Source organism: Rhincodon typus, chromosome 14, assembly GCF_021869965.1.
Source record: "Rhincodon typus isolate 14 chromosome 14, sRhiTyp1.1, whole genome shotgun sequence".
NCBI lineage: Eukaryota > Metazoa > Chordata > Chondrichthyes > Orectolobiformes > Rhincodontidae > Rhincodon > Rhincodon typus.
In genome coordinates this window covers 37,536,247-37,562,175 of record NC_063345.1, presented here as the reverse complement: position 1 = coordinate 37,562,175, position 25,929 = coordinate 37,536,247, and the positions used below count along the sequence as shown (strand labels likewise).

The following is a 25,929-nucleotide window of genomic DNA, read 5'->3' as shown; positions in this document are numbered from 1 at the left end:
AAACATTGTTCAACCATTACAGCACAGTTGCGCATCATCCAAACTATGAGCAATTCCGTGGGAGATGGATGAAAATGTATAATACTAGATAAAGTATTTGATGGCCTTTTCTATGTAATGTAATTTTTTTTTAAAGTCCAAGTCTTAGAAAATGTTACTAGTGATTGAGGCAAAGGAAATCATGAAGCACAATGCCAGTAGTGACATTAGCTGGTTCACTAAGTATGCTTAATGTATTCTTCTTACAGATCCTAAAACGAGTTCCTAATAGTGTGCTGTGGCTACTTCGATTCCCTGCTGTGGGAGAGCCCAATATTCAACAGTATGCCCAGAGCATGGGACTGTCTGCCAACCGCATTATATTTTCACCTGTCGCCCCAAAGGAGGAACATGTAAGGCGGGGACAGATGGCTGATGTCTGTTTAGACACTCCACTCTGTAATGGACACACTACAGGAATGGATGTACTCTGGGCAGGGACGCCAATGGTGACTATGCCAGGTATGTGCAACAGTGGGTCAGAACTTCTGTCTTCTTTGTAGAAGGACTTTAAGTTGGCACTTGCAATTAAATGTTGCTAAAGGAGCTTCAAGCTTAAATAAGATACCTGTGCTTGCTTTATTACTATTGGTAAAATGCATCGGTTTAGTTTATCAGGTGATTATTTTATTGAGTTGAACGTTATTGTTTTTTTATTGCTGTGAAAAGACTTTTAATGAAGCTTTTTATCTTGCAAGAAATACTGATGTGAAGGGAAAACTCACATTTATAATTTCAGAGGGGACTGTTAATTGGTCAAGTGAATTCTGATTGGTAAGTGTTGGAAAGCGTTGCCATGGAAAATCCAAGTTAGATGATGAGTGACAGTTTCAGCTTTTCAGCCAGGCAAGTTCATTCTGATTGGTCAAGACATTGCCCTGAGGAATTAATCGATGAATGCTGTCACCTATTTTGTTGAGTTGAAACAAATATAATGTGTGTGTATATGTTCTTGTCTGCAAAGAATGGGTTTCATGTATTAATATGTAGCTTTCAGTATTTGGAAGTACACATGTAGTATACGCTGAACTCAACTGACAATTCTAAAACGGTTGGCTGTGTAATTCATCTCACAGGCATGATTGTTAGGCAAATGTTCTCTAATTGCAGAGTCCCATATAATGTTGGGCACTGCAGTGAGTTTTTTGCCTGCTGTGAGCAGCTAAAGGGATATGCTATGTGGTGTGTCTCTGAGGGACATGAATTTCATTGTGGTGTGGTATCAGTTATGTGGACCATGTGTCGCAAACACTGATGCACATGGTACTTTTTTTTATATATGTATATTGTGTGTCTGTGTATATATGGTATCACGAACGCTTTGTAACTGGAATGGGAGGAGTGTGTTTTGATGGTCACAACAAAAATTTAATTGTTTTACATAGCTTTGAAAATCAGTGTGATATGGCCAATACATGTGCTTTTTCCATGTTAAACATAAAATAAAAAATTCTATCAATCAGGTTTCTTTCATAAATAATGCCATGTTATTGATTTATTATGAAACAAAATGTATTGAATGATGATGCAAAAACAAAGAAATACACCGGGATGAAGAAAAACTGGATTTCTTTCTGGAGATTGACTTTGGGAGGAGTGATTGAGGCGAAGGAAAACTCTGGCCAATAAATCTTAGTCTTTGAATGCAAAAAGAATAAGGGCTTAGATGTTCAGACACATGTTGGTCTGACAGATGTAGACAGTTGTTACTAAAAATGGAGTCTTAGCAGATACAGCTTTTGTAGGAAATGAAGTATTGAGAATCCTTCCAATCGTTCTTTGAGAACAGCTGGGTTCCATAATAAATGCAACAAAAAGGCTTTTCAGAAGTGAGATTTGAGTTGAACAACTTTCAGCAAGCTTCCTCAATTGCAATTCTAAAACTATATCCTAGACTATGAAGCACAGGTATTTTCCCTAAAGAGTGTTCAAACAATGAAGACCAGCAATTATCTTGGACCATACTGAGTTAATGCCCTTTTCTTAAAAAAAAAAAGGTAAAAGAAGTTAATGAGCTGAGCTGTTTACCGGGATAGAAATACCCATCTTGTCACTAATCACTTGAAACAGGTCTACGTTGGGAGAAAAAAAAATTGCTAATATTCTTTCTTTGTTTTAATCCTGCCAGACCTGAGTTTTTACAGTGCTTCTGTTTTCAAATTTACAACATGTACAGTAATGTGCTCTTTTACAACATTTAATTGACTGCCACTTCTCTAAGTTCGTCCTGGTATTCTTATCTTGAAGCTCTGCTGTTCTTTCTGGGATTTCCATTTTGTCTCTTTCATTGTTCACTTTTACTGCTTTCCATGTCCCCTTTGGTGACTTGTTCGAGATCCACCTTGCATCATGTGGATTTCAACTAAGCTTTCTTTGTGTTATAAATGCACCAAGGATTTGGGGTATCTCCTGGACTTAGTGTACCTTGAACCATTTTCATTGCATCATTGAAACAAATAAATTAGGAACTGGAGTAAGCCACAACAGAGTACAATGAATGAAAATGTGAAGTTGTTCAGTTTGGAAGGGAGACCAAAAGGGACAGAGTAATATTTTAATGGAGGAAAACTACGGAAAGCTGCAACACAAAAGGTACTTGGATGTACTAGTGCACAAAACACTGAAAGCTAAGACACGTGCAGCAGGTAATCGGGAAGTTTAATGGAATCTTGGCCCTTATTTCAAGGGAGTTGGATTATAGGAGTTGGGAAGTCTTATTGCAACTGTACAGTCTGTTCGTGAGACCACATCTGGAGTACTGTGAGTAGTTTTGGTTCCCTTTTATTTAAAGAAAGAGATCATTTCATTGGAGGCAGTCGAGGGAAGGTTCACTAGGATGATCCCCAGTATGGAGAGTGTGTCTTCTGAGCATAGGCTAACCAGGTTGGGATTCTGCTCCATTGGAGTTTATGAAACACATGGGATTCTTAAGGGCTGGACAGAATAAATGCTTAGAGGATATTTTGACTCGTGCGAGGAGTGTAGGACCAGAGGGCATAGTTTCAGAATAAAAGGGTGCCAGTTTAAGACCGAGATGAAGAGCAGTTTCTTTTCTCGGGGTTGGAAGTCTTTGGAACTCCTTGCCACAGAGCTGGGTGGCACGGTGACTTGGTGGCTAGTACTGCTGCCTTTACATTTTCACTGTCATCTTGGGTTTCCTCCCACAGTCCAAAGATGTGCAGGTTGGGTGGATTGATCATGCTGAATTGTCCATAGTGCTCAGGGATGTGCAGGGTAGGTGGGTTACTCATGGGAAATGCAGCGTTACAGTAGGAGGGAGGGTCTGAATGGGATGCTGTTTGGCGGGTGGGGTGTTGATCCAATGGGCCAAATGGCCTGCTTCCATACTGTAGAGTTTCTGTGTAATAGTGTCTTTGTGTGTGTTTTAAGGCTGAGAGATTTGTGATCATTAGAGGAATCGAAGGTTATGGGGAAAGGACAGGGAATTGGACATGAGGAATGTCGGATTAGCTGTGATCCAATTGGTGGAACAGGCTTGAGAAGCTTATTCCTGTTAATAATTCATACGGCCTTTGAAGCCAGCTCCACTGTTCAATAGGATTACGGCAGATCCTGTCTCTCAAATGCCATATACCCACTTTCTCTCTTCCTCCACCCCATTCCCCCATCCCACCCCACCAACCCTGTCCAAAAAAAATACCCTCGGTGCTTTTAAAATCTAGGAATGTATTCATCTCGGTCTTGAATATATTCAGTAACTTGGCCTCCATAGCCTTCTATAATAGACAATTCATGAATTCACTACCCTTTTGAGTGAAGAACGTTCTTCTCATCATAGTCTTCAATGGTTCGAGCTCTTATCCCCTGGTTCTAGAATCCCCAACCACGGAAAACTTATTCATCAAGTCTTGCCTGCTCGGCTATTCATTGTGGTAATGGCTGATCATGTGAACTCAGCAGCCTGTTATTGCTTTTCCTTGTGATTTACGCTCATTTGTGTGCAGTTTTGGGCCCCATATCTCAGGAAGGATGTGCTGGCCCTGGAGCGGGTTCAGAGGACGTTCACGAGAATGGTCCTAGGAATGGAAAGCTTAACATATGAGGACTGTTTGAGGACTCTGGGAATATACTCATGGGAGTTTAGAAGGATGAGGGGTGACCTAATTGAAACTTTCAGAATACTGAATGGCCTGGACAAAATGCATGTTGGGAAGATGCTTCCATTGGTAGGAGAGTCTAGGACCCAAGGGCACAGCCTTGGAGTAAAGGGAAGAGCTTTTAGTACAGAGATAAGGAGAAACTTCTTCAGCCAGAGAGTGGTGAATCTATGGAATTCACTGCCACAGAAGGCTGTGGAGGCCAGCTCATTGAGTACATTTAAGACTGCGATAGATAGGTTCTTGATTATCATGGGTTACAGGGACAAAGCAGGAGAATGAGGTTGAGGAACTTATCAGCCTTGATTGAATAGCAGAGCAGACTCGATGGGCCGGATGGCCTAATTTCTGCTCCTATGTCTTATGGTCATTCTCTATTTTCAGCCAGTTGGTCAAACTTTTTCTTCTTTGTTCCTCACTTCTAAAATGCTCCCAATCATCTGGTCTGCTACTTTTACTGACAATTTTACATTTTTCCAGTTTGGATCTAATTTCTCTTGTAAGTCATGGTTAAGTCCACTTTTGTGCCAGTGCCAGACCGGAATGAATGATTGTAATTTATACTCTTTAAATGTGATTCATTGCCTATCCACTGGCAAATTCTTTAGGATCCCCAATCTCTTGTTGCCAGTTTGTGCCTCAGACTTCTCTTGTATTTTGATTCAGGACCCTAGTTTTAGATTCAACTACTATACTTGCCATCTTCATGAAGAATTCCATCACCATATGGTCACTGACCCACAAGGGACCCTGTACAACAAGATTATTAAATAATCCTCTCTCATTACACAATACCCAGTCTAGATTGTTTGTTTGTTTTTTTGGTTGTTTCCTCATTGTATTGGCCTTGCAAGTTTGATTTGTCCAATGTCAATGTGAATTGAAGTCACCCCTTATTACTGTTTGTACCCTTATAGCATGCATCTGGTTTCTTGTTTAATATCTTCTTTTGCGTCTCCACTACTGTCCTAAACCATGAATACCCCTGGATGTTCAATTCCTCGACCTTTAGTAAGCCCATAGCCATGTCATAACCATTTGTGCTTTATTTATTAATGGGATGTGGGTGTCGCTGGCTTGATCACCATTTAGTGCCTATTCCTAGTTGCCTTTGAAGGAGGTGGTGAGTGCTTTCTTGAACTGTTTCAGTCCATGTATTTTAGTTGACCCACGATGCCATGAGCATTCTGACACTGAGGAATGGCAATGTATTTTTGAGTCATGGTGGTGAGTGGCTTGTAGGGGAACTTGTAGGTTGTGGTGTTACCATGTATCACCACCTCTTGTCCTCCTAGATGGAGATGGTTGTGGGTTTGGAAACTGCTGTCTAAGTGGCATTGAATTTCTGCAGTGCATTTTGCAGGTAGTACGCACTTCGATTGAGCGTCAGTAGCAGAAGCGGATGTAGTGCCAGTCAGGTAGGCTCCTTTGTCCTGGACGGTGTAAAGTTTCTTGAGGTTGTTGGAGCTGCACCTATCCAGGCAAGTGGGGAGTATTCTGTTACACTTCTGATTTGTCCTTGTAAATATGGATAGGCTTTGGGGAGTCAGGAGGTCAGTTAATCGCTGCTATATTTCTTGACTCTGACTTGCTCTTGTAGCTATTGTATTAATATCATAGTCATAGAGGTTTACAGCATGGAAACAGGTCCTTCGGCCCAACTTGTCCACGCCGCCCAGTTTTCACAATTAATCATGTCCCATTTGCCTGTTTGGTCCATACCTGTTCCATCCATGTACTTATCCAAATGTTTCTTAAATGACAAAATTGGACTCACCTCCACCACTAACTTTGGCAGCCTGTTCCAGGCACTCATCACCCTCTGCGTGGGGTAAAAAATTCCCCTCTGGACCCTTTCATATCTCTCCCCTTTCATCTTAAACCAATGCCCCCTAGTCTTGGACTCCCCGACCATCGGGGGAAAAACTGTTGGCTGTCTACTTTATCTGTGCCTCTCATGATTTTATAGACCTCTATAAGGTTAACCTTCTGATTCCTATGGTCCAGGGTGGGGAAAAAGGGGTCCCAGCCTTTCCAGCCTCTTCTTTATGACTCATACCTTCCAGTCCAGGTAGTATGCTTTATGCAGTCTTCCTAGTTTAATAATATCTTTTCCATAGTAGAGCAACCAGAACTGCAGGCAGCACTCCAAATGTGGCCTTATCAACGTCTTATACAACTGCAACATGACATCTCTGTGCTCTGACCAATGAGAGCAAGCATGCTGAAAGCCGCCTTCACCACTCTGTCTGCCTGTGACTCCACTTTCAAGGATCTATGAACCTATACCTCTAAATCTGTTCGTTCTATAACACGCTCCAGGGCCTTTCTATTGACTGTTTAGGTCCTGCCCTGGTTTGACCTCCAAAAATGCAACACCTTATATTTATCTGATTTACAAACGCCATCTGCCATTCCTCAGCCCATTTTTCTAGCCGTGTATTTGTCTAACATATCCTATTATTTTATCTTGCAAAATGTCCACTGATAGCAATCCTGAGATTACTCTTTTTTGATGTCCTAACTCCCTATATTTTGTTTGTAGGACCCCTCTATTTAACTTAGTTGCTACAAATATGTACCAAGTCCAGTGGCCGTTCACCCTCATTCTTCAGAATGCCTTTCAGCCACTCTGATACATCTTTGATCCTGGCATAGGTAACATACTCCATCCAGGAGTTTCTGTTGTGGCTGCTGAAATACTATTCTGTTCCCTTTTTACTATTTACTCCCCTATGACTATAACCCTGCTATTTCTTCAGCCTCTTGTCTGTCAAAGTCATCCATGGTGCCATGGACTTGGCATTTGCTGATATCCCCTGAGAAGGGGACTAGAAAAGTGGTTCTCTAATTGAAGGGCCAGTAACAACAGGGCATAATTTTGACGTAAAAAGCAACAAGTTGAGGGGATTTGAGGAAAACTTGTTTTCATCCAGGGAGTAGTGTGAATCTAAAATATCTGGGGAGGTAGTTAAGGTGTGAAACCCCTCAGCCTCTCTTTATTTTAGAAAAAAGTACTTGAATGAACACTTGAAGTGTTTGAAGATCTCAAAGCTTTGGGCCAAGTGCTGGGAAGTGGGTAGTGTAAATTTTCAAGTAGCCTTTGCCCGGGCAATTTTGATGCGCCAAAGAACATTTTCTTCTGTACTAATGAGTCTATAAACTGTCACCCCCCACCCCCCAAAAGAAAAACCATGTATCTAGAATGGCATACCTGTGAAAGACAGGGGAGCTACAGGGTATTCCTGCACTACCTTGTCTTCTGCCACTCTGGTTACCCATCTGCTTAGTCTTTACCTGCAGTGTGACCACCTTGCTGAAGGTGCAGTCCACATTAATCTCTGTCACAGATGTCCCATTCAGTGAGGCTGCCTGCTGCTCCAGCTCTGAAATGTATTTCGCCTGTTGGTGCAACTGGACACACCTGCACATGGGACTCCTAGGCAAATGTCCTTGACTTCACACATGGGACAGGAGGAGCAAATCACCATGAACTTTGCTGCTCCATGACTTCCTTTTTTAGATTTAAGCTTATTTGTTACTCCTTTTGAAGAATACTAATTATGCTAGAGACCTTATTTCATTCCAAACCTTCCTATGGAAAACCTTGTGTTAAGTCATAACTTTACTTCACTTGTGTTACTTTCATTACCTTTATATTGAATCTCAAGAATTTTTACAGTGTAGAAGGAGATCATTTGGTCTGTTGTTCCTGCACACGCTGTTTAAATGAGAGACTATCTTGTGCTAATCTCCTTTTTCCCCATATCCTTGCACATTGATTATTTGGATGGAAATAAATATCCAATGCCTTCTTGAACACCTCAATTGAATATACCTCCCCAACATTTCCAGACCGTGCAGTCCATACCCTAACTACTTGCTGGTGAAACATTTTTTTCCACCCGTCAACTTTGCTGCTTTTGCACATCATTTCTAAATCTATGCACTCTATTCAGCTCGTGATTTTGAAACCTCCTCTTCGCCTTTTTCTTCCCAAGGAGAACAATCCCAATTTCTTCAATGTATCTTCAAAACTGAAGTGGCCTTAACTTTGTCAGTTGAATCAAACTACAGCAGCTAATTTTTAAAAAAGAAAAATGCAATATGCGATTTTTTTTTTTTTTTTTTTTTTTTTTTTTTAAAACCCCTGTGGTTTCACGCTGATTGTTTCACTCTGTGTTGAACTCAGCACTAGCTGCTCCTTTACTGGTCCTGCTGACTTGTGCCCTAATTTATATCCTTCCTCACATGCTGCTTGTTGCAAACTGACTGTAGGACACACTTCCCAGACTGCTTTACTGTGATGTTGACTGAAGAACTCTCGTTCCTGCTTTATTGTATCCTGAGATCCGTGCTCAGTGACATGCCCTGTCCACATGCACACAACCTCTTTGTCCATCAGCACTGATTCATCCTATCTGTCCCAGACCCTAGTTCCATATAATTCTTGCCTGACACATTAGCAAGAAGCGTTCTTCTGTCTTCAGGTATGGTTATTAATCATTTGTGGTGATTGTCTGTTACTGGCCATGCCAGCTTTTATTGCCGTCTGATTTTGGCAGTCAGTCTCATTGCTGCAGAACTGGAGGCACGTAAAGGCCACAGGTGAGGGTGGCAGATTTCCTTCCCTAAAGGACATTTGTGAAGCCTGTTTTACCCCATAATTAACGACGGTTACATGGTTGCCTTTAAGCTAGTGTTTTTTTTTGATTGAATTTTGATTCAAATTTCACCAGCTGCCGTGGTGGGTTCCAAACCCTTATTCCCAGAACATTATCATGGGGTTCCGTAATATCACTACGTTACTGCTATGCTGCCACTTCCCCTTAGTTAAGGAACAGTAGCTTCAACAACTTAGGGACAGATGGCTCTCCTGAACCTTTCTCCCATTCTGTTCCCTCTGAACCCATCTCCCCTCCTAATCCCACCTCTTGTCATCTATTCACTATACTCTCCAACCTTCTGCTAAACTGAGCTCAGGTTATTCAGCATCCCAGACCGTGCCCCAATGAAGTTTGGGTGCAGCATGACATTGAATTCTTCTGTTGTCTTTCTGCTAGGTACTTTGGTAAGGAGTTCTTTTCCCTGCTCCATGAATCCTTTCAGCTGTTTCTATACTGTCCCTCCATCGAGATCCCTCCCTCTCTCCTCTTACCTGCACTTAATCTATGTGGTAACAGTTCAATCAAAACAACCTCCCTATCCCTGTTTTGCAACACTGTGAAATGAAAATACTCAATGGCACTCAAATGGTTCCTAACCAGACTTTCTGAATAACCAGTGCAGACTTTGTGAATCATTGATTACCAGATACCAAGTTTATAACTTAAAAGAATTAACAGTTCATGAATAATACATTAGCAGAGCAAAGTTGAACCAAAAGGTAATCTCATTAATGTCAATGATGTAAGCCCAGTTACTTTTTGGTTCTTGCACCCACTCTCTCAAAGGCAGACCAACAAATGGACACAGTTAAGGGATCTATCAAAAGAAAAAAATAAATTAATTGTGACTGGCCAGTTCACGTTAGCGAACTCCATGATCCATAACATCACAGACACATGGGATTGTTTTAGTTTCTGAAGACACAGTGCATGCAATTAGTTTCCAGTAAGAAGGAATAAAAAAAAAACTGCGAATGCAGGAAATCTGGCACAAATACATAAATTGGTAGAGAAACTTGGCAGGTTGGGCGCTATCCGTTCTCAAGGAGGACACTGGACTGAACATTAACTCTGCTTGTTCTCCGCAGATGCTGTTAGTTTCTCCAGCGGTTTCTGTTTTGTTTCAGGCTCTGAGGAATATTCACTTAATACTTATAAATTCTGTTCTCTCTGAACTTTTGATAATGGGAGGACAACGAGGGAGCAATTAAAACTCCATTCTGTAGCTTTCACAGGTACAATCATTATGCCATAAATCCATTCAAACATTGATTACTCTTTATTGTGAGGCCTCGGTTAATATTCAACATCTGTCATCTGTTTGAGCATAATACATCTCATGAACCGAGAAGTCTCGAGGGTTCCTTGGACAAAAATTGGCCTGACATCATTAGCAAATACTGGTTTGTTTGTACTTTTTTTTTTGAAAAAATAAGCTGTTGCTTACAGTGTAATGGTCACCTTCAGCTCTTAGATTTCAGTTCACGTCTCAAAACCAAAAATGATAATGTTGAAGGATCAGCCAGGATTCTAACAAATGTCAGCATGACATTGCCTCAGTTTCTCCCCTAACCCTCTCTTGCATGTCTTCCTTTGAATTTGCTACAGTTTGTTCTCTAAGATTTAACTCTTTCTGCTGAGAGTGTGGTGCTGTTGTCATTGTGCATACTGATCTCTACCTTGGAAACCAACTTTCAACTCTTAGAAACTTCCTCCTCTCTCTCCCTCAATCATGACCCCACTACTGAACATCAAGCCAGGACTGTCACTGACCTCAATCTCCACTGGAGGTCTTTAATACTGTATTGTTCCTGAATCCCATACAGGCTATTCCTGCTTTATTTCGAAAACCCACAAAGGATTTCCCTGACAGACCTATTTGGGCATGTTACTGCCCCACTGAGCACACTGTTACAGACTTGGTTTTGATGATGATGAAATGAAAATGAAGGTTTATCATGTAAACGAAAGCAAACTAAAATAGAATAAACCAAATAAGCTACATGCTTAAAGATGTCTAAACATAGAATAAAAATTTCATCTTATTAATCATTAAAAGCACCCTTTTATTCTCACCACAGAGAATTCCTTTCTCTGTTACCCTTTAAAGGACTTACTTTAATTGTGGCTCTGACTCCCAGTCTTGAGAATTTGATATCCTCTTCTTGGGACCTTAAATTTTCTCAGCTTCAAATAACCCTACCAGTGGTTTAGTTAAACAATTCTGATTTGGAACTTTTTAATAAAACTGTTCAACAAAGGTAATGTACTTGTTAACAATTCTAAAATATTTCTTCCTTTCTCGAGCGGATGTTTTCACATTCAGGTGTAGCCAAGAATTCAGCAGAGCTATCACACTATGCACTGTAGAACATTTGAATGAACCTGTGATATTTACTTTTATTTATAAGACAATGTATAATGAATTTCTGATGATCCTCATCTTAATAGTTAGGTGATGAAAGTCTCTGAAGGGTGTGGGCTGTTACCTACTTTTTTTATAAAAAATTCTGAGGTGCTTTATCAGTGAAACTGATCTGTAACAACAGAGCAGGACAATCCCAGGGAGTGACTCCATTAATATTATTTGAGCTGGGCAGTTGTATGCAGTGTGGCTGAAGAGATAATCAACCAAGGTTTCTGGCCCTGAAAAGTTATTCCACTTTTTGAAATTTCTTACCTGCTTATGTCTCAAAAACTTCCCATATTTCTTTTACACTGTATTCAATTTGGAACTCCACTACATTTCCTGTTAGAAGAAAGCATTCTCATGATTTTTTGTGACCTGAATATTTGATGGCTATCACTGCATATGATGGGCACCTCCTTGTATGTTGTATGCTGTGGATTAATCCACCAGAGCACGGAGTATCATTCACAAAGGTTGGAATGTGTTGGGAGTATGAATTTATGTTTGAGGATGAGGAACTGAAATATGAAATTATTTGGATATTCTGGATTAAAAAAGCTTTACCCCAAGGCTTTGAATGGGTGTGATTTCTTGGATTGAGCTGTTAATTACTGATTAAATCAAGTAACTTCAAATAGAGATAAGGGTTTAGATTTATAGCTTTAATTGCTGGACACACTTGGTTTTGAGCGTACGGGGGTTTATGTGCAAAGGGTGTCAAGCAACACTTCTGATTTTTCTGATATTTGGGTTTGTCAATTATATAAGGGGAAATAAAGACCTCCATTGTGTGCAATGACAAATCTCCCCACCCTCTGTTCTCCCACCCCTGCTTTTTTTTCCCCCTCACCCTTTCTTTCTCTCGCTCTCATTCTATCTATCTCTATCAACAGAAAAATAAAAGCCACCATTTAAGGGGTCCTCACAATTGTCAGTTGAAGCTTCAAGGCCACTACTACTACAGAGCTTACTGCCCCACTAAGTGTTACAAAACACACTTTGGGAGCCCTTCTTTTATTTTGTTTAATGTATGAATCCATGTTTAGTTTACATTTTCACTTTCATATATTACAGGCTTTGTGTTCCTTGTTGTAGGTGAAACACTTGCATCTCGTGTTGCTGCTTCACAGCTGATGTGTTTGGGATGTCCAGAACTGATTGCAAAGACCAGACAAGAGTATGAGGATATTGCTGTTCTGTTGGGAACAGATATGGAATAGTACGTTCTAAAATTCTACTTTTACTGTTTATTTTACTGATTAACTTAAGTTGTCAGTCTGCATAGCATTAACTTGTACCTAGCTCATACATGAGTGCACCAATTTGATATTGACTTTTTTTGTTCAAATTTCTTTGATATTGATTAGGTATACAAAATCTGAGTTCAACAACAAAAACTATAGAAACTGGTTGGAACAGGGAAACGGAAATTGGTTATTTGAATGTGGACACCATTATTAAAATGCCAAATGAGTGAAACACTTGGGCTTGGTATTGTGCTGTAGACTTTTATGTGCTGTATGGAAGATGTACAGTACAAGAATATGATGTAGCCTGCACTGAAGGTGATGTAATTAAGGACTGATGTTGCAAGTACTTTTTTTGTTGTACTTGGATGATCACACTACCATTTCTCAAGGGAAGCAGGACTTCTGTTGAAGCATCATAGGAGTCTACATACCTTAGTTTATCAGAAACTTTAATATGCTTCTGTTTGTGCTCCCGTTTTTACTAGAAGAAGCTTAGTATTATTGCTTGGATCAGTTTTTTTTAAATTAACCTATTATTCCAAATTCATCTGTTCAGAGATGTTATTACACACTTGTGGAGCAAGTTGGGCTTACCTGGGTCTCCTGATCCAGAGGTAGGGATACTACCACTGCCACAAGAAGACCCCCTTGGATCAGTATTGACTTGATTGGTTAATTGAGGGCAGGGTCAGTTGTTTTGAAATGCAGTGGTGCATACAGATACTTGGCATCAATGTATAGCTAATTGGGATAAAATGGAGATTAATCATTGCTCCTACATTAATTTTCAAAAAATTTTTTTCAGTTATGTGTTTAAGATTTTAAGTTGAAAGTTAAAGCTTTCTGGGCACTTTTTTTTTCTTCTCCCCTGTTTGTTGACCATACATATCTAAACATAGAGAGCTGAAGAACATCTGATACATTTTAAGAAAATATTGAAGGGGTACAATTCGTATGTTTCAGCTCAGTTAGAATTGTGTACAAGAGAAGGAAATATTAAGATATTGCATATGTCAGTACTCTGCAACGGTTGGCAAATATTCTTTGTTTTATATTCAAATGAACAAAAGTGTATTCTCAACTTTAATCTAGTAACTAACAGCCTGTTTTTAAACTGTGAAAAAGACATGACATGGACATTTACTAGGCCTGCTATTTCTTCCTTTCAAATGACATGAGCCACATTTTATTCTTATTAATTTTTTAATTGCAAGTACTGTTGGGAAGCAAGCATTCAATGTCCTAACACGGAGCCTTAGCACCAGAATGGCAGGTCAATGAATTTTTTGAATATTTAGTTACCAAGTGCATGGTACGTTTTTAAAAATAGTGTGCTTAGATATTGCTTGTGTAGAGAGCTCTTCCTGCATATTTGAATTTGATAGTATTTTAACAATGTGGTTATTGTTCTCTTATACAGTCTGAAGAAAATCAGAGGAAAGGTGTGGAAACAGAGAGTAAGCAGCCCCCTGTTCAACACCAAACAGTATACTATGGATCTGGAGCGCCTCTACACACAGATGTGGGAGCATTATGCTGCAGGCAACAAACCAGACCATTTGATTAAGCCACTTAAAGCCATGGAGACAAATGAAACTGCTTAAATCTACTTGATTGCTAGATCATTGTGACTTTGACATGAGTATACTGAACTGCACCCTTGGCTCCATGACCCATCACGCACTGTTTTTTTTTTTTTTTGTTTGGAATTTTTTGAGACCAGCTAAGTGCTGGCAATAATGCATTTTCATACTAGCCCAGAGAGACTGTTCAAAAATTGAAATCTCTTTACTGAAAGATTGTTGATACTGGAGTTAAACCAAGCTAAAATGGGTTGTATTAAGTACACCATGTGCAGTAACCCAATCTCTAATCTACATTGAGTACCTTTATTCATTTTAAGAGGGTGGATCTGAAAATATTGTAATGCCATTTAGTTAGAACTTCACACTCATAATTAGAAGATAAAAATCTGATATTACCATCTGTTCACTACTCATGGCATTGGCTTCCTTTTGAATGTTTGATGGCCAGATTGCTGGATGGGTTCACTTCAGGCCTTTGATAACTCTTTAAAGAGTTGTCTTTCAGTTTTAATGTGTCCCTGTCAAATTATTTCTGTAAACCGTAAGAGGCTCACTTTCTTGTCAGTCTTCATGCTCTCTGCCTTGTCAGGCTTTTTAGTTACAAAGTTATTATACTTTTGTTGAAAACTGCTTCCTACATTGAAAAGGACATGTGCCAAATGGCCAGTGTATGCCTGTACTCTTTATTTGCTCCAGTTCTTCAAGTGATGCAGCAGAATGCACATACCAGTTGTCCTCCGTTGGCTCGAGAGTGTGTTTCACATGCATCAGATATGAGCTCAAGTAGTGCAATGGAATGTATTTCCTTGCATGGCCCACACACAAGCTTGAGTGAGGATGTAATGTGTTTTGATGCATGATTGTACGTAATTATAGTAGAGAATAGCAGTGCTACAACTGTCACTGAGGTCTGAAATTACGTTTTGGAGACTGGTCTATTGCAGATCAGTTCTGGAAAATTTAAAACCGGTCTGAAGAATGGTTGCTGTTCCTCACTTAAATGAACTCATTTTGATTTTTGTAGGATCATTTTGTGAAGGGCTAAGGATTCTCTCTTTTGCCCACAGGTAAGTATCTCATCAGTTGTTGTTATTATTATGTAGAATTAGCAATGTGTGTGGTTTTTAGCCACAATAATATATGGTGGTGACCCCTCTTGCACCAGTAATGGCATATGTAAAACAAAACAATTTGTGGATATATTTGGAAGACTTACTTTTGTCATTCAAGCTACTAGCTCAGAACCATTACAGAATTGCTATTATTCTCAGGTCTGCATCAAGAATCACTTAAATTTGAACCCTCATCGCTTCAACTTACCATTTGTTTTGCTGGGAGCACCCAGTGGGTAGATTGTAAATATTTACACTGAACTGTCCCTTTCCTGCCCACTTACCTAAAACTTCAGTAAACAAAGCACATGTATTCAGTTTTATATTCAACGAAACCAGATCATTTAATCTAGTGTTCAACTTTCTTATTTTCAGATCATTTGATCTGATTTCTGATAAAATTCTAATGCCTTTAGTAGAGGCAGGGATAATGTCTGGCTCATGATGTTCATTGGGGTTAATAAAATACTGATTTCTTTTATTTAAAATAAATAAAATAAAGGATGGTGCTGAGATTTATGCTGAAGTTGGGAGAGATGGCAACAACGGCAGGTGAGCATGCTCTGAAAGAATCTCATTCTGTTGGGTATGATGGTAAACTTGCAATATCTGAGGTTAATTATTTTATTAGTGACTCTTGCTCAAGATTTATTTTTTTTCCTCTGTAATGACAGCTATTTTAACATGTCTCAAATTAATATTGAGACCTTCAATTTTTTGCATTGTCTGGATTTTGGGCTGTTTAAGTATGAAGCTGTAAATACATGTGATTGAGAATCTATTGTATTTCTGTGTACAATTATAAAGCAGCTGGATGCTTCTACTTGTGTTCTTGTGTTTGTGTTGAGCTGTTTTGAATGGCCTCTATTGTATCTGATATCTATCAGATTACAAATTAGGCCTTTTCCATGAATTTATTTAATCTTTGTTCTCCCATACTATTCTACCCAGTATATTGAGGCTCACAGGTAACCTGTTTTTAAGATTCTGTACACATCAAATTTCACCAGCAAGTCAGCTGGTGTACTTGTTCTTTTCTTAGCATCTTCCTTGTAAAAGAAGACCCTCATCGCAGCTTGGCACATTTCATAAACCCTGTAGTCAGTATAAATTGTGGCTTGATTTGATCTGTTACTCTGGTGGCTTGAATTTTTTTTAAACAGATGGGCAAATTGTTATTTCAGGGCAAAATGCCTTTTGGAAAAAACGACAGGAAGGATTGAAATAATTGCTCCTGGCAAATGTGAAAAATTACCTGATGTGAAATCTGCACTTTTTTGGGTTTTTCTTTTAGAAACAAACGACTAATCTTAGATTCTTTTAGTATTAGCAATTTGCTTGGACAGAAGTGCACTCTCTTGTATCTGTTTCAACATTCAGGTTTGAAAGCTTTCCAGTTTGACTGAAAGGAACCATGTTTAACTTCATTTTCAACTGCTTTCTATTTCTAATTTTATGGAAGAAAAATAATCATATGGCAATATAGTAGTATTTGATTTAATATGGTCAGTTACTTTGAATGTTTAGTTAATAAAGCTACTTATGCCAATTGAGTCATCTAGGTTAATCTGAAAAGAACATCTAAGTAGTTTTTTATATAAATTTATAATGTGCACTGCAACTGCAGAGCAATGTCCTAGGGAGTGAAATAATATCGCTTTAAAATTTATCACGATGTTAGTGGAATTAATTTGTGTTTAAAGGAAGACCTTTCAATTTTAAATGATGTATATGAAATCTGGATAACTTGTGCAAGAGTAGTGGATTTTGAGGATGGGGCTAAAATTAGTTGCACTTGTTACCAAAAGTTTTCTTCGTATGTGTGATTAAATGTAGCACTAAAAATGAAACATCTTTGGCAAGGATGGATTTGGTGGGCCACGTCTTCTGTACTGTAGGGTTCTGTGATTTTGCTCATATGTCTGTCATTTTCTACAGTTTCTCATGATGGCAGTGCACTTAGTTTTCTCAGTTTATAAATATGAGCATGTAGAAACTCCATTAGATTAAACTTTTTATTTTCACTTGTAGCAACATTTGCGTATCTGTTAACAGATGTGCAATGTATAAAATGTTTTAACCGGGGAATAAGAATTAATATTTTTATATCATTCCAATACGGTCAAGGCACAACAATGCCTCTTCCTTAGGAGGCTAAGGAAATTCAGTATGTCCATAAGGACTGTCACCAATTTGTATAGGTGGACCATAGAAAGCATTCTGTCTGGATGCATCACAACTTGGTACGGCAGCTGCTGTGCCCACGACTGTAAGAAACTGCAGAATAATGAACACAGCCCAGTTTGTCATGCAAACCAACCTTCCTTCCATTGACTCCACTTACATTTCTTGCTGCCTCGGACAGGCAGCCAACATCATCAAAGACCTCTCTGACCCTAGTTATAATCTGTTTCAACTTCCTCAGTCAAGCAGAAGATACAAAGCTTAAACACCTATACCAACAGGTTCAACAACAGCTTCTTCCCTGCAGACTTCTGAATGGACCCCTCAAAATCTCAAATCTAATGCTGATCTTGCTTTTTGTGCATCCTCTTTGCAGCCATAACTTCATTTTCTTCGCTCTGTTCATCATGCTATGATCTTTGTATGTCATGACTTGCTTGTACTGCACACAAAATGAAACATTGTACTGTTCCTAGGCATGTGTGATAATAAATCATATCAACTACAGAGGTGATCTAGCAACATTAGTCACCACCACAACTGACAGTTTCTCTCTTTGTACCCCTGTTACTCTGTTGTGAATACGTATCAAAATAATGGATGGATTTCAACAAAATTTGACACAGTTTCTCCTTTGTTCAGATCTTAATTACTCTTTGAAGATGATGCAGATATGGATCTTATTGAAGGATATCTTTGCTTTGAAAGATGGGGAAAGGGTTTATTTTGGAAAGCTGTTTATATTGTGTTTGAAGTGTTACAGATTTGTCTCAGCTGCTGAGACAACTGTAATACTGTATTCCAGCTGCCAAATTATGGGCAGAGTTTTCAGAAACGAAGAACTGTGGATGCTGTAAATCAAACAAAAACAGAAGTTGCTGGAAAAGCTCAGCAAGTCTGGCAACATCTGTGAAGAGAAATCAGAGTTAACATTTCTGGTCCGGTGACTGTTCTGAAGAAGGGTCATTGGACCCGAAACATTAACTCTGATTTCTCTTCACAGATGCTGCCAGACCTGCTGAGTTTTCAGAGCTGGTTGTTGTATGTGGATTCCTCGGAGAGGTGGAACTCTTAAGGGGGTGGGGGTTGGGTGGGGAGCGTTCTAGTGAGAGCTTCAACCTGATTGGGTGAAGCTGTATATTTTGATCTAGGAGGCAGTCACACTATTTAGGCTACATTGAACTGTAGACTTGCTCGAGGATAATAGGTTGAGTCTGAAATTTGGGCATCCAGGTAGCGATGAAGGGACCTTGATCCTTGAATGTGATCTAAAAACAGAAATTGCTGGAAAATCTCAGCAGGTCTGGCAACATCTTTGGAGAGAAATCAGAGTTAATGTTTTGGGTCAAGTGATCTACAGAACTCCAAAAAGCAAATTCTGTATTTGTTTCTAATTTACAGCATCTGCAGTTCTTTCAGTTTTACCTTTGAATGTGACTGACAGTAATGAGGTGTTTGCTACCTGTGTGGATGGAGAGGAAGACTGCAGAGTGGATGAGCAAACAGACGATGGTGCCGAATGCTAATCACTTGGTGGGAGCCAAAAAAGAATGTAGTTGCACAGGATAGTCAGCAGGAATAGATGCTGCCTTTGTAGCCATGACCTGGAGCTCCAGATTTGTGTTGCCAGCTCAGTGTCAAGTTAAAGACATCTTGCTGCTGGAGATGAACCTAGAATGGGAAGTGGTGAATCTACTTGTGCTCCAATTGGGAACCAACAGCACAGAACAAGGAGTGATGTTCTGCTGAGAGTGTTTGAGTTGTTCAGGTTCAAAGTAAAATGATGATTATCGTGTTTATAACAAGGTCAGCCAGGTGGACCTTGTAGAATGAGTGCCCTGATTAGCACTGTTAATCTGGTCCAATCGAGGAAGTCTTGCTGACAGATAAGAACAGGAGTGTCAGACCACCTGTTTAGAGAGCTAGCTGTGAGGGAGCTGGATCAGTGCCAAGGACTCAATGTGTAAAATAATAGGTGACTTGGTGACAGAACACCAGCCTCTCGAGTTACTTCAATAATCATTGAGATTATACCTGAGTTATCTGTCAATTGGCATAAGATCAAGCAAATTAGAGACATGCTGCTTGAAAAATGGCTGGGAAACAGGGCTTTTGATTCATGGGCCATTGGTACCTGTATTCAGTAAAGAAGGTGCTGTTATTTTGGGATGCATCACTTAAACGGGAGAAGAATCAGTTTCTTGCTGAATTGTGGAAGTGAAGTCTCCATAGCACTATTGGATCACAGTGCTGCTGCTCTCCATTGAGAGAGACAGCTGGTAGTGGTTTAGTCCGAGTGTCACCACACCTCGCCTGAGGGTACAGATTGAGAAGCAGAGTCCCTCATGGTAACCTAAGACTGTGGGAATTGAATCCACCGTTTTGCCATTGTTCCGCATCACGTACCAGCTGCCCAGCCAACTGAGCTAACCCAATTCTCTTCTGTAAGTAGGGAGCTATGGATAGGACTTCAAACTGAGATGGGGTAGAGAGGATTTGGGTGAAGTGAGAAATGTCAGCCAAATGGTGTGGTATTGAGAGAAGACAAACAGAATGGCACAGTAGGAATGGACAGTTTAACAGTTCGTGTGCATTATAAAATTTAAAGACACTTTATCTGAATGCATGAAAAATCTGCAATAAGACGAATGAACTAGTGGCACAAATGGAGATAAACAGTTTGGATCTAATCATTGTTACTGAGACATAGTTGTATAGTTCATCAAAGAATCCCTACACTTTTTAGAAGTAGGCCATTTGGCCCATTGAGTCCACACTGACCTTCCAAAGAGTATTCCACTCAGACCCAACCCCTACCTTAGAACCTTCCATTTCCCATGGCTAATCCACCCACCCTACACATGCCTGAACACTATGGGCAATTTAGCGTGGCCAGTGCACCTGCCCTGCATATCTTTGGACCGTGGGAGGAAACTGGATCAGCGCAAAGAACCCCATGCAGACAGAAGGAGAATGTGCAAACTCCACGTAGTCATCCAAGGGTGGAAGAAAACATGGGTCCCTGGTGCTGTGAATCAGCAGTGCTAATTGCTAAGCCACCATGCTGCCCTTGACACTCTTGATCACCTGCAGAAACCTGCTATTCAGCATGTTGACACGCTACTCACACCATTTATATGAACTTTTGATCTCTCTGCTGATAAATTCTGCACCTGTGTGCTTCTCTCTCACTTCACCTGACGAAAGGGCAATGCTTCAAAAGCTTGCGATTTCAAATAAATTTGCTGGGCTACAACCAGGTGTCGTCCGAGTTCTGACCTTGTTCACCCCATTCCAACACCGGTATGTCCACATGATTTGGCTGTGAACATAGGAGGTATGGCTAGTAAGTTTGCTGATGATTGGTGGCATGATGGACAGCCAAGAAGATTACCTCAGAGTACAACAGGACCTTGATCAGATGGGCAAATGGATCGAGGAGTGACAGATGGAGTTTACTCACACTTCCCATTTATCTAAATTAAAGTGTCGACAGCTGAATAGAGCAAAGGGATGACTTATAATCCGGTTAAATGAAGTAGATAATTACAAAAAAAAGATGGTGCTGGAGATAAACCAAATGACTGGAATGATGTAATAGGTTTAGGAGTTGCAAGCTAAGGGTCTAAGCTAGGTAATCTAAAATTGTACAAACTATATAAGACAGAGATCATAATTTATCAAGGTGATGGTGTCAAAACAGTACAGTAAGGGAGGTTTTACAGATACAGAACAATGTGATGGGGGATCATAGCGCAACATGAACCCAAGATCATGGTTGAGGCTGTCTTCATGAGTACAGAACTTGGCTATCAGATTTTGCTTGGCGATTCTGTGTTGTGTATCTTGAAAGCCAAAGATCAGAGGCTGAATGTCCTCGACTGGGAGGGAATATTCCTGTTTGGCGACTGCCGAATGGTGTCCATTCATCCATTGTCGTAGCGTCTGCATGGTCTTGCCAATATACCATGCCTTGGGGCATCCTTGCCTGCAGGTATGAGGTAGACAACATTGCCCAAGTCAGATTACATAGTAGGTAGTGTTCCCCCATGTGATGGTAGTATCCATGTTGAGGATTTGATATGTCTTGCAGAAGTTGCTGTGTCAGGGTTACATGGTATTGTAGTCAATTTTGTCCTGAAGGCTCAGTTGGCTACAAACAATGATCTGTTAAAGTTTTGGTGGTTGAAGGCAAGAAATGAAGGAATAGGGATGATATTGGCAAGATGTTCATTGTCATCAATGATCCCATTGAAGGCTGTCCAGAAAATGGCATAGTTTCTGCACTCTGGGGAAGTACTGGACAATGAAGGACACTCTATTGGTCATATCATCTGTCTGTCTTCTGAGGGGGTCATTACGGTTTTTTTCACTATGGCATGTCAGAACTGGCGATCGAAGAATTGAGTATCCTGATCTTTTGAAGGCGTCCTTCAAAACCTTTAGGTGTCCGTCATGTTCCTCCTCATCTGAGCAGATCACTTCAGTGGTCAAGGACATTCAGCGCCTTATCTTCGGGTAAGCGTCCTTCAAATCGGCCTTTGAGATACACAATCGTGCAGAATCACTGAGCAAAAACTGATAGCTATGTTCTGTACCCATGAAGATGGCCTCAACTGTGATCTTATGGTTGTGTTGTGCTACGTGAGCCCATCAGACTGTTCTGCATCTGTAAAATCCTCTCTACTGTCCTGTTTTGACACCACCTTGATAAATTAAATTATAACCCTTCTACCTTAATTATTTTGTACAGTTTTTGATTATTTATTACTTTGGTTAGATCCTTGGCTTATGACTCTTATACCTGTTGTTATTTCAGACATTTGGTTTGTCTCCAGTACCACCTTATTTTAATTTTTTTGTAATTATCTCTCTGCCTCATTTTAATCGGATCGTAGGTCATCCCTTCATTTGTTAGTCAGCTGTTGACACTTTACTCACCCTGTCTGACACACTTGATCACCTGCAGAGACTATTATTCGGCCTATCGACACTCAACTCACACCGTTCATATGATCTTTTGATCTCTCTGCCTATAAATTCTGGGCCTGTGTGCTTCTCTCACTTCACCTGACAAAGGGCCAACCTCCAAAAGCTTGTGATTTCAAACAAACTTGTTGGACTAGGACATGATGTTGTCTGACTTCTGATCTTGTCACACCGAATTCATTTATATAAATGACAAAAAGCAGTGGACCCAACATTGATTCTTATGGCACACTGCTGGTCACAGACTCACAGACTTCCCTCCACCCACCATCCAAATGGCCTAATTCTCCCTCTATTCCATGTGATCTAACCAATCTACCATGCAAAACCTCGTCGAATGCCTTACTGAGGTCCATATGGATCACATCCACCACTCTGCCTTCATCAACCCCCTTTGTTACTGCATCAAAAAACTCAATTAAGTTAATGCACAAACCCATGTTGACTCTCCCTAATCAGTCCTTGCCTTTCCAAATACATGTAAATCCTTTCCCTTGTGGTCCTTTCCAACAACTTGCCCACCATTGTTGTCAGGCTCACTAGTTTATAGTTCCCTGGCTTTTCCTTACCAACTTTCTTAAATAGTGGCACCATGTTAGCCAACCTCCAATCATCCGGCACTTCACCTGTGGCTATCGATGATACAAATATCTCAGCAAGGGGCCCAGCAATTACTTCCCTAGCTTCCCACAAAGTTCTATGGTACACCTGATCAGGTCCCAGGGATTTATCCACCTTTAGGGATTTTAAGACATTTAGCACCACCACCTCTGTAATATGGACATTTTTTCAAGATGTTGCAGTTTATTTCCCTAAGTTCTCTAGCTTCCATATCCTTCCCCATAGGAAACACTGATGCAAAATACTCGTTTTAGTATCTTTCCCATCTCCTGCGGTTCCGCACATAGGTGGCTTTGCTAATCTTTAATGAGCCCTATTCTCTCCCTAGTTGCCCTTTTGTCCTTAATGGATTTATAGAATCCCTTTGGATTCTCCTTAACCCTATTTGCCAAAACTATCTCATGTTCCCATTTTGCCCTCCTGATTTCCTTCTTGTGTATACTCCTATTGCCTTTATACTTTCCTAGGGATTCACTTGATCTCTGCTGTCTCTGCCAGATATATGCTTCTTCCTTATTCTTGATTAAAACCTCAATTTCTTCAGTAATCCGGCATTCCCTACACCCACCAGCCTTGCCCTTCACTCTAACAGGAACATATGGTCTCTGGACTCCCGTTATCTCAATTTTGAAGGCTTTCAACTTTCCAGCCATCCGCTCCCAGTCAACTTTTGAAAATTTTTGCCTAATGCTGTCAAAATTGGCCTTCCTCCACCTTAGAACTTTTAGATCCAGTCTATCTTTTCTCAACACTATTTTGAAACTAATAGAATTATGGTCACTGGCTGCAAAGTGCTCCCCCACTGACGCCTCAGTCACCTGCCTTGCCTTATTTCCCAGGACTAGGTCAAGTTTTGCTCCTTCCCCATTAGATACATCCACACTGAATCAAAGTTTTCTTGTACACACTTAACAAATTCCTCTCCATCTGAACCCTTAACACTGACAGTCCCAGTATATCTTTGGAAAGTTTTGAAAACAAGTAAATAGTTGGCAGGCTGTGACTTGACAAGTACCTCAAAGATCAATGCTGCGCTCACTGTATTTAGAATTACTTAAGATAAATGGAATGTAGGCTGTGAGGAGGACACAGGCTATCAAGGGATAAGGACAGGTTAAGTGCATGGGCTGCACAGTTACAGTTAGTGTAATGTAGAAAAGTGAGCTCATTCACTTTAGCTTTAAAAATAGAAATGTCAAATAGTTTTTAACCAGACGTGAGCATCATTAATGTTCAGAAGGACTTGTGTTATTGTTCTGTGTGCGAGCAGTTAGGAAGTTATTGCTTCCTGCGTGTTGGCTTTTATTACAAGGGGATTGGAGTTTTGTGGTATTGTGGCACAGTGGTAGTATCCCTACCTCTGAGCCAGAAGGTCTGGGTTCAAGTCTCCTTGATCTGGAAATATCATCATATGTCTGAACAGGTTGATTACAAATGTATTGGCCTTCAACAACACCACATCTGGAATACCTGCAATTTTATTCATCACCTGTGAGGAAGACTAGATTGCGTTAGAGGCAGCAAAGGTTGACAAAAGGAATAAGGGTTGTCCTATGATGACAGTCTCAGTAAATTGGGCTAATACGCTGGACTTTAGGAAAATTAGAGATATCCTAATGGAACAATCAAAATTCTGAAGGGAGTCATTACACAAAGGAAAGACACCAAGACATTAGATTTGTCCCAGCTGGGCAATTGAGAACAAGGGCACAGCTTGAGGACCACTTAGGACAGAAGTGAGAAATTACTTCTGTCAAAGTGCTGTAAATCTTTGAATTTCTCGACCCCAGAGGTTTGTGGATGATCCATTACTGAATATCATTAAATTTCAGATAGTCAGTCAGATTTTTTTGATGTCTCAGGTGCTCAAGGGTAATGGTGAACAGGCACAAAAGTGGATTTGAAACCCAACATCAGCCATTATCATACTGAATAGCAGTCCATGATCATACTGAATAGCAGTCCATGTTCAACCAGGTATGTGTGCGCTATCTCTTGCTACCTGTGTTGCCACCATTGTAAATGTGGGGAAATACGTCATTTGGTGCTTAAGTAAGCTCCCACAAACATGACCAGATGATCTGTTCCAATAATATTGGTTGAGGATTAAATATTAGCCAAGGTGGCGATAACTGGCCTCAAAATAGTGCTATGAGATGTGTTCCATCCACCCAAGAGGGCAGACAGGCCTTGATTTAACACTCATCGAAAAGACCTGTGACAGTATTTGTGCTGAAATACTTGAGGTAACTTGTACCCCACAACCAGGTTCAAAGGAAGTTAATCTTTCAGGTGTATAGCAAACTCTACTATTCTGTATGAAATTTTGACATGAATGGCTTGAAACAGTAATACATGAAGTTAATCCTCAGACGTGTCTCTGACTCTTCACATTCCTTAAAAGGATGAGGGAGTAATTATTTCCAATTATCATGACTGTACAAGGTGCACGTCCCAAGGGTGTCTCAGAACTGTACATTCATACAGCTTCTTTAAGTCCTATTTAGTTTTGTCTTCTAATCTTTTGGGGGGAAAAAGTCACAGCTTTTAGTTTTAAACCAAATTAATGATTAGTCTATTACACAACTATTGCTGGAAGTTACCAAGTTATGAATAGCTATCATATTTGAGAACAATTAATACCAAGGCCTAAATAAACTCATTTGATTGTTACTCCTAGGAAAGCAATAACATTTTCCTACCTGATCAAATACCTAACATGGAAATTTGATGCAGCAGTTATTGTTGCAGATCTGTTACTTCTTTGAAAATTATCTTTAAAAGTATTGAGGGTTATAAACTTAGTCAGAATTCAGTAGCAATGATGGCTCCTATACTAGAGTAATTGGAGATTTTTCCTACAGATGGACTAAACAGAAGTTTCTGGGAGTAGAGATAGTAGGAACTGCAGATGCTGGAGAATCTGAGATAACAAGGTGTAGAGCTGGATGAA

The 25,929-nt window shown here is 40.0% G+C and overlaps 1 protein-coding gene across 2 annotated transcripts in view; it reads left to right on the top strand.

The window, feature by feature from the left end:
- LOC109935524 (UDP-N-acetylglucosamine--peptide N-acetylglucosaminyltransferase 110 kDa subunit) overlaps nt 1-16,005 on the top strand; it is an 83,323-nt gene extending 67,318 nt beyond the window's left edge. The window contains exons 20-22 of one of the 2 annotated variants that reach the window (XM_048605497.1): nt 249-501; nt 12,309-12,453; nt 13,905-16,005. In XM_048605497.1, coding sequence (XP_048461454.1) covers nt 249-501; nt 12,309-12,453; nt 13,905-14,088 — 582 coding nt within the window. In that variant the 3' untranslated portion in view covers nt 14,089-16,005. The remainder of the gene's footprint in view (nt 1-248; nt 502-12,308; nt 12,454-13,904) is intronic. The other variant, XM_020534164.2, reaches the window with a different exon arrangement.
- Nucleotides 16,006-25,929: the final 9,924 nt, after the last annotated feature.